The 10,341-nt window shown below is 34.0% G+C and overlaps 1 protein-coding gene across 1 annotated transcript; it reads left to right on the top strand.

Moving 5' to 3' along the window:
- On the top strand, positions 6,851 to 7,834 carry LOC107626855. The gene has a single exon (XM_016329745.1). It carries the CDS (start codon positions 6,851 to 6,853, stop codon positions 7,832 to 7,834), a length of 984 nt encoding a protein of 327 aa, XP_016185231.1.

The raw sequence follows: 10,341 nt of genomic DNA, 5'->3' as shown, positions 1-10,341 counted from the left end.
CTAAACGGAGTTTAATTATTTAGTATGATGAAATGATAAAACTGTAAATATTTTTTTTTTCTTTTCATCTAGGAGTAAATAGGTTTATGTAAAATAGATTCATATGTTTATTATTATTACACGTAGTGATTTTAATTTATTTTTTCATTAGACTCACCTAAAGTATTTCAACATTTTGCATACAATGAAATTGTTTATTGGATTTTAGATTCAAAACACTATTTATTTTATATTAAGATTGTCATTATAAGCAATTAGCAAGTGCAAACACAACGATAATTAACTTATTTCTTTATACCCGAGGCTTCAGGGGTTATGCATTCTAATTTAAAAAATTATTGGACCTATAATTCATTAATAACTGAACTAGAGAGTTAAAAAACTATGATAAAATCGAATTTCTTTCGCGTTAAATTTTTTGAAGAGTACATGAACTATTTTTGTATACAGAACAAATTGTGGAAAAGTATTGTGCTTCTACGGGTTGAGTTGCTGATGTAGTTTGTTATTTTAAAAAGATTGAATACTAGAGATAGATTATGTAAGTTTAAGATTGTGCTAGAAGCAGAATCTTTTTGTGTATTATGTAAGGAAAAAGTGGAGACGGTACATCACTTGTTTTTTCATGTGATTGTATATGAAAAGTATGGGGATCAATCTTGGTGGAATGAAGTGTGAATTGGGTTTGGTTAGGAACCACCAAAAAATGCTTTAAGGTGTGGATGGATAGGAAAATAAGAAGAGATGTGAAAGAAGTGTGAATGGTGTTATTTTTTTCTGTAATATGGTGCACATGGAGATGTAGAAATAACATTGTTTTTAATAATGGAGTGTTAGTATTAGAGAAGTTAAAGGAGGAAGTTGTAGAATGCACAAATCGAATGGTGTCAAGATCGACAATATAGGAGTAATTGATGTGCTTATGAGTGCATATATCATGTCTAAGGTGAATAAAAAGACATAAGAAGATGATCTATGAAGGTTTGCTGTTTAATGCTAGGTTCTATGTTTTCTTTTGTTATTGTTGTTCTATTTTTGCTGCTGTTTTTTGGAACTATATCCATATTCTTTGAAATTGGGTGGAGATGTAATTATTTAAAAAAAAATAATACAAATATTGATATTTTTATCATAAAAAGGTTTGAAATTTGCCTATGGAGTTTATGATTTCACATTTTTGGAATTACAGTAAATTATGCTAATTTTAGGGATCTAATTGCTTGGGAAATTCAGAATCAATTGTTGAATGACATTTTTTATAATTGGTTCAAAACTCTGGACTCTATTGAAGAGAAAACAAGCAATAAGTACTTACAAAATATCACAAATATAAATTCTTCAACCAAAATCACAAGCAAAACAAAATACTCCCCGTACTAAAACTAAGACTTAGATAAAAGTTCTTTAAAATGATAGTATCTAAATAGCTTAACCAAGAAGATATCCATATATCAAAATGCACAACATCGATACAATATCAAATAACATCCAAAAAATACACCATGCTCTTCTATCACTATCATCATTTGGATTTTCTGCACTAGAAGCCAGGACTCATTTTCTTAGCCACCAATGGTTATGAATTCTCACACTCGCTCGCCTATACAACCCACTCTCCTCTACTTTCCAAAATACAACAAAAAAAGAAAACAAGATTACTGCAACGAGTTTAGCATCACCGACCTGACTAGAAACAATTCTCTTCCTTTCTCTAGACCTTGTTTTAATGCTAACTTCCTCTGGAGCCTTTCTTTCATTTATGGTTGTCCTCTAAAGGTGTTCCAAAGTTGCTTTCTCATAATTGCGATACATATTAGTTGAGATCCAATTCTCAAAATCTTGATTGTTTCTCCTTTTATATCTCTTGGTTCATTGTCACTTTTATTCTCATACTTATAATTCACTTTACTCTTCAGTCTTGTCAGATTTTTTCTCATTCTTTCTTTGTTGGGTTTTTCTTCTTTTGTTACTTCCTTTTTCTTTTTCTTACATGTGTGGTTGATCCCTTTTTATTTAAAATTTTTCATCTTCCATTACTTATGGATGGAAAGAAGACGCGCTATACTAATGTAGCACGACGAAAAAATATGTCTCTGAGAATGTTGCGATGCATATAAAATGAAAGGCATGATAATTGCAACATACTTACCTGGACAAGGTTGATGGGTAATCAAAAAGGCCCATGGCCTAGGATATCGACTTCCATTGCACTTGGAAGGGGTGCTATCCTAAGGTCTACCCAAGTGGTAGAGTCTACGTCATAATAATTTGTGACAGTGAAGGTCTGCATTCACGCGGCCTCTACTAAACTAGTTAATTTAAATATTATTGAGTTTGAAATGTGTTAAATATGATTTTGATTTTTGAGTATTAGCATAAGTATAATTCCAAAAGGCTTCCTAAGTTATTTATGATAGATCAAGGATGATAATATCTTTGTTTGCATTTTTACATGTCTATTTAATTATATATTTTTCAATTACTAAATAACTATTTTGTCCTTATGATTATTATCTTTAAAAAAAAAATCTCCATTATAATTTATATTTGATTTCAATAAACCTTTTATAAGAAACTTTTAGTTATACATGATTTAAATAATATTTGATATAGGTGTTTATTCAATAATAATTAGTGTACATCAATTGCGAGTTTAGAATTTACGATAATAATATAAAAATAAATTTGATAATCAGATGTAATTATGTGATTGTACAACGAGAAGTATCAATTTTTAGGTTAAGGATACAATTTAATCATCATTATGAAATTAACCTAATATAACTTTGAAGGTATTTATTAATCAGAAAGAACGGTATGTCCTTGAATTGGGTTGCCGCTAAAATATATAAATATGTCTGTTAATGAACTTTGTGGAACTAAGAAGATATGACCTAAGATAAGAATAGATAAATACATAAATTAATGTATCCTAATGAAAAAAAAAAGTTTGTAACCTAACATATGCTTTTTAAGCATTTGATTTGATCAATACAAGACTCAATACATTCTAATTCTTTTGTTCTCTTTTTTTCTTGGTACAAATATGAATATCTAAAATAATAAGTATGGTATCATTTGATAAGTTTTGATAAAAATGGTTCTCTTCATTTTTCAACTACTTTTCGTAAATTTATTTCTCTTGTCTTTCGACTTCTAAATATGTTTTCATTCTTGGAATGTGAAGTTTTCTTTTTCACATTCTATTATGAAAATCATTTCTACTGGAGACTAATAATTGGCTATTTATTGGGTTCATTGAACGAAATATTCAAGTCCCACATCGAGAGCATGAGACAAGAAGCAATACATCTGGCATTTGAAGTCTCATATCGACAGAAGAGGAGTGTGAGAAGTCTTCAATATGCTATAAAAGGCGAGGCACTACAACAATTTAAGGATACTTACCTGGACGGGGTCAATGGGCGATCAAGAAGACCCATGGCCTAGGCTGGTGACTTCCATTGCACTTTGGAAGGGTGCTCGCCTAAGGTCTACCCAAGTGGTGGAGCCTATGTCATAATTTGTGGTAGTGGGACCTGCGTTCGCGCGGTTCCTATCTAAACAGAGTTTAATTATTTAGTATAGTAAATGATAAAATTGTTTCCAACATTAGGGGTGTGTTTGGTTTGCATTTTTCATTTTCTGTTTTTAGTTTTAATGTTTTCTCTTTTTGTATTTTATGAAGGAGAAAGTGAAAATAATAAAATTCTATTTTCTATTTTCACCTCCTATTTTCACTTTTTCTTTCATAAAATTCAAAAAATAAAAAATATTAAAAATAAAAACTAAAAATGAAAATAGAAACCAAACGCACCCTAAATTTGTCAGTTTTTTATGTTTCAATGAAATTGAACATAACATTTTTTTTTCAATTTATTTTTCCAATGGACTCACCTAAACATTTCGCATATAATGAAACTGTTTATTAGGTTTTAGTAAAATAACTTTATAGATTCAGAACACTATTTATTTTATCTCAAAATATTGTCACCATCAGCGATGGCAATTGGCAAGTGCAAACTTAACGATAATAAACTTATTAATATTTGTTTATTTCTTTATACTCGAGACTTCAGGGGTTATGCATTCTAATTTAAAAAATTACTAGAACTCTAATTTATTAATACCTGAAACTAGAGAGTTGGGAAAACTATGATAAAATCAAATTTTTTGCGTTAAATTTTTTGAAGAGTACATGAACTATTTTTGTATACAGAACAATACAAATGTTGATAGTTTAATCATAAAAAAATTTGAAATCTGCCTATAGAGTTTATGGTTTCACATTCTTGGAATTACAGCAAATTATACTAATTCTGGGGATTTGATTGCTTGAGAAACTCTGAATCAATTGTTGAATGGTATTTTTGTTTCAATTGGTTTAAAACTCTCGACTTTATTGGGGATAAAACAAGCAATAAGTACTTACAAAATATAACAAATAACAATTCTCCAACTAGAATCACAAGCAAAACAAAATACTCCCCATACTAAAACTAATACCTAGATAAAAGTTCTTCAAAACGATACCATCTAAACAGCTTAACCAAGAAGATATCTATATATCAGAATGCACAACATTAAAACCATATCAAATAACATCCAAAAACACACCATGCTTTTCTATCACTATGACTCGGATTTCCTGCAGTAGAAGCCAGGACTCATTTTCTTAGCCACCAATGGTTATGAATTCTCACACCCGCTTGTTTATACAATCCACTCTCCTCTACTTCCCAAAATACAACAAAAAAGAAAATAAAATCACTGCAACGGGTTTAGCATCACCAACATGACTATAAACAATTTTCTTCCTTTTTCTAGACCTTGATTTTATGCTGACTTGCTCTAAAGCCTCTCTTTCATTTATGGTTGTCCTCTAAAGTTGTTCCAAAATTGCTTTTCAATCACTGCAATATATTATCAATTGAGATCCAATTCTCTAAGTCTTTATTGTTTCTCCTTCTATATCTCCTGGTTCATTGTTACTTTTATTCTTATACCCATAATTTATTTTGCTCTTGATTCACAATTTGATTCACAAGAAAACATGAAGGAGGCTTTGAACTCGCCATTTCTTCTCAACCACTTTGGTGAAATAAGAGCTTGGTCAGAATATGAAACTAACAGAAGAAAAAGAGTATTGCTGATATCTATGGTATGTCCTTGCATGCTTGGAATGAGGAAACCTTCAACAACATTACTCGGGTATGGGGTACTATCATTGACATGGATTTAAACACATCTAAACATGATGAATATGACTTTGTTAGAGTACTAGTGGACACAACATGGTTCCCCATGATCCATGATCTAATTACCCTTGATTTGAATGGAAGTAAGTTCGAAATATTTGTGAAGGAATATGGTGCAGAAAGTAAAAAAAATTGACACAATGAAGCATAACCGGACTAATTTCATTAATTTGGAGGCCATTGTTGCATCTGCAAATGCTTGTGGTGACCAACCAAATTTTCAAACACATGGACACAAAGTTAGGAAAGATGATGTGGCATATTGTTTGGGAAAAGACATGTGCAATAATGAAACAGTGGGTGATCTTAATGACATAGAGACCGTTGTGCATAGGAATGAAGAAAGGAATAATGACAGGGGCATGGTTCTAGATATGCAGTCACTTGAAGTGGTCAACCACCAGGGTGATTCAAATTGTACAAAGTGTTGGCATGATGATCGGAACACCGAAGAAATCATTCAAGAAACACAATTGGGCTTGCAGGGTGGGATAGTAAATAAAGGGGAGAAGGAGAAAATGGGCTTGATGGTGAGTAATAACTATGTGGTGGACTCTGAATCAAATTCTGGCCCTACAGTTCAACCTGGTTTTGAAGACTTTGTTAACAATAACTCCTTGCAGATCAAGAAAAAAAGAAGAAACAATCATTTTGCATGAAACGGGAAATGGTTAGAGCATACTATAAAAAAATAAAGAAGCCTCTTTCAGCCCAACTATAAAAGAAAGAAGGTTTACACTCTTCCAAGTATAGGAAAAATCAAAGAAAGTGCTACTGCCAATTAAATCACAAAAAAGAAAGAAGAAAGGTGAGAATAGTGCTAAAGTAACGAGGCAAGGGAAGAGAGATCTCAAAATCACAAGGGAAAGGGGCACAGAAAATCAACATTTAGAAAATAGTGATGGTGAGGAGAGTGACGCTGTGAGTGAGGCAATAAAAGCTTGGATCTTGGGATCGCAATTGAACCTGGAATGTAGTGACGAGGAAGAAGCTGTGATCTTCATCAGGAAGGATCTGAAGGGGAAAAATGCAATGGAAGATATTAAAGTCACCAACAGAACAAGAGGAAGAAAGAGAACCCACAAAATAAAGGTAGGAGCTTCAAACCACAATCCATGATTTTATGTTGGAAGTGTAGAGGGTTAGGGAGTAAGAGCAAGGTGGGATGCATCAAAGAATTTGTGAGAAAATTTAATTTGATAATAGTAGGTATTGTTAAAACTAAAACTGATAGTATCTCTGAGAATATGATAAAAAGGATGTGGAAAAATTTTGACTTTGATTGGGAACATTCTGGGGGTGAGGGGAGTAGTGGTGGCCTTGTATGTATATGGGATAAGAAGATGTTTGAGGTAATTAGAAGAGATAAGGATTATAGATGGATCTGTATTACTAGTATGCTGAGACAATTTGGTGGAGAAATTTTTGTTGCTCTTGTCTACGGAAATCATTCGGTCAGTCAAAGAAGAGAGTTATGGTATGATCTGTTAGCTTTAAAGAATAGCCTGATGAGACCCTTTATTGTATTCGGGAATTTTAATGAAGTATTATGCTCGGAAGAAAGGTGTAGTGGAAGATGAAGTATAGCAGGGATGAGGGATTTTGGCAACTGGATTCAAGATATGAACCTAGTTGACCTTCCTCTCCAAGACAGAAAATTTACTTGGAGGAGGGGAAGCCAGGCCAATAGGCTTGATAGGATTTGTGTGGATCCTCAATGGCTACAAAAGTTTCCAGAATCAAGAATTGATGTGTTAAAATATTCTATGTCAAACCATGTACCTTTATGCTTGATGGCAGATAGATTGCAATGGGGTCTAAAACCTTTTTGCTCTCTTGACATTTGGTTCTCTAGTCCAAAATTTTTACCAATGTTGGGAGAGGAATGGAGGGCCTTAGGAGAGTTACCGATGCATGAGAAATTAAAGCTAATAAAGAAGAACATTTCAAAATGGAACAAAAAGGTATTTGGCAACATTGATGATAAAATTAGGAGGTTAGAAAGTGAAATTGCCAAAGTGGAAGTCCTCTTAGAAGGAAACATTAAGGCAGAAATAAATTTGAGTAGAAAGAAGGTGTTGGTAGGCCTGCTGGATATATGGTATAAACAGAAAGGAGAGTATTGGAAGCAAATGTCAAGGGAGAAATACATCAAGGAGGTAGACAAAAATACAAGATATTTTCATACCATGGCAACAATCAGAAGCAGAAAGAAGCAAATAAGGGAAATCAAAATCGGCAACAGACATTTCAAAGATCCGAGAAGGATTAAGAATGAAGTAAGAAAATTCTTCAAAAATCTCTATCACCAGGATAGGATGCCGGTTATAAGGGTACAAGAGGGATTGGTTGCAAGATTATCTGAGGAGCAAGCAATGCAACTTGAGTTGATACCATCCTATATTAAAGTAAAAGAAGCTGTTTGGTCGTGTAGTTCTACCAAAGCACCCGGCCCTGACGGATTCAACATGTTCTTTGCGAAAAATTCTTGGGAGATCATTGGGATGGAGTTCACGGAATCAATTTTGGACTTCTTCAGAATGGAATTTCTACATAGGAACTTAAACATGACATAGGTGACTCTAGCCTCAAAGGTAGATGTGCCAGATGAAATGAAGGACTTCAGACCAATAAGCATAGTGGGAATCGTATATAAGGTAATATCAAAGGTTTTGGTCCTAAGGATGAAGAAGGTAATAAGCTCCTTGGTTGGGGAAGTGCAATCTGCTTTCATACAGGATAGGCAGATTCTTGATGGTGCATTAATTGCGTCAGAAACAGTTTCTTGGTTGAAAAAAAAGCAAAAAGAGTGGGGTATCGTTAAGCTTGACTTCAAGAAAGCATATGACACTATTAGATGGTCATTCGTGGATCATGTTCTAAAAATGGTTAAGTACTGAAATCGTCCCTAAGGTCTGGGATCAAAATCAAAATCATCCTCGACCTTTTTTCGTTATTAAAATCATCCTCAACGTTCAAAAACACTTTAAAATCATCCTTTTTACCAATTTTATTTTTTTTATTACCAAACTACCCTCATTAAAAAAATTATAAAATAAAATAAATATAAAATAAATAAAAAAGAAAGTAAAGAAAGGGAGGGAAGAAGAGGGGGAAGGGGAAGGGTCCTCGCCGCCGCCACCGGTCTTCACGGATGCCGCCGCTCTTCGCTGCCGCCGCCACCGCTGCTCCTCGCCGGTTTCTGATTTCTGGTTTTTTGTGGTTTCTGATTTTTTGTGGTTTCTGGTTTCTAGTTTCTTGTGGTTTCTTGTGGTTTCTTGTGGTTTCTGGTTTCTTGTTCATCTTGTACTTCTTTTTTTAAATTTTTTAATTTATGCTGTTGCTAATTTTGGATCTGAAATTATAGTTGATGATTGCCGAATTGTTTAATTTGAAATTTTTGTTGATTTGATTTTGATTGTTGCTGTTGGTGGTTATGGTGTAGCGATGGTGATGGTGATGGTGATGATAATGCAGAGGGTTGATGATAATACAGAGGGTAGTGGTGAAGGGGGAGAGACTTTTTAATTTTTGTTTAAAGGCAAAATTGTCCGAAAAATTTTATTTATGGACAAAAGGACAATTTTATAACGTTTTGTAACGTTGGGGATGATTTTAATAACAAAAAAAGGTCGGGGATGATTTTGATTTTCATCCCAGACCTTAGGGACGATTTCAGTACTTAACCCTTCTAAAAATTATGGGTTTTGTGATATTTGGAGAAAATGAATTAGTGGAATGCTCAATACAGTGGCCATGTCGATCATTGTAAATGGATCACCGACAGAGCCTTTTGCCATGGAGAGGGATTTGCGTCAGGGCGATCCAATTTCTCCGTTCCTCTTTATTTTGGTGGCCGAGGTTTTGAATCAGATGTTTACAAGAGCAAGGGACATAGGAAACATCTATGGCCTAGAAGTTGGTAGAGACAATGTGCTTCTATCGCATTTACAGTTTGCCAATGATACAATATTATTTTGCCCGCCAAATAGAAAGGTTTTACGAAATTTCAGAGGGATTCTAGCTTGTTTTGGGATGATGTCGGGACTAGTGATTAACTATCAGAAGTCCACTCTCATTCCTATCAATGTGCTTGAGGACGTTGCATATGGTTTGGCAGAGGTCATGAACTGTCCACTTGGAAGTCTACCAATCACTTATTTAGGTATTCCTCTGGGTGCAAATCCCAAGCGTATTGAAACATGGAAGTCGATCATTGAGAAGATGGAGAAGAAACTGTCAAAATGGAAGTCAGGGTTATTGTCAAGAGCGGATAGGTTAACAATTATCAAATCGGTAATAAATAGTTTACCGATCTACTATCTGAGTTTATTCAAACTACCTAAGGCGGTGGCTAAGAAGATCATCTCCCTGCAATCAAAATTTTTTTGGGGTACAAAAGAAGGGCGAACAAAGTTACCAACTGTAGCATGGGACATTATATAGAAGCCAAAGGAGCATGGAGGTCTTGGAGTGGGAGATATCACTATTAAAAATGCTGCTTTGTTGTTTAAATGGTGGTGGAAATACTCAATAGAGGGTAAATCAATGTGAAAGAAAATCGTATCTTCGTGTAATGTGGTACCTTTAGATGAACCGGTCAATAAGCATAATGTACCTAAGTCTAGCGGACCATGGAAGGATATTATAAATGGAGTTAGAAGTAACCAACTGTGTAAAGAATTAAGCTTAACAGGCCTTAGAATGTGTGCTAGAAATGGTGAAAAATCAAAATTCTGGGATGATAAGTGGTTGGGTGATTTGAGGCTCAGAGAAAAATTCCCAAGGCTTTATTTTATTTCTGCTCAACAAGCAAAAACTATTGCTAACTGTGGTTTTTGGGACGGCTTTAGGTGGGTCTGGAACCTGAGATGGAGGAGACGCTTTTTTTAATGGGAGCGTAAACACTGTGAGAAATTACTAGTATTATTACAAAAAGTTTGTTTAAATGTAGGTACAGAAGATAAGCTCATTTGGAGTTGCTCCGAGGATGGAAGTTTCTCAGTAAAATCGTTCATCACTTCAGCAGAGTCAAAAGCGTTGGGCTTTCCTGAAACACATCATACTTTTGATAATATCTGGC

Source organism: Arachis ipaensis, chromosome B02, assembly GCF_000816755.2.
Source record: "Arachis ipaensis cultivar K30076 chromosome B02, Araip1.1, whole genome shotgun sequence".
NCBI classification, from domain to species: Eukaryota; Viridiplantae; Streptophyta; class Magnoliopsida; order Fabales; family Fabaceae; genus Arachis; species Arachis ipaensis.
The sequence above is the reverse complement of the archived record's forward strand: the minus strand, read 5'-3'. Positions and strand labels throughout refer to the sequence as shown.

What these genes read in the sequence shown, in the direction of transcription:
- LOC107626855 (XM_016329745.1), top strand. Translation starts at nt 6,851, where the DNA reads ATGAGGGATTTTGGCAACTGGATTCAAGATATGAACCTAGTTGACCTT.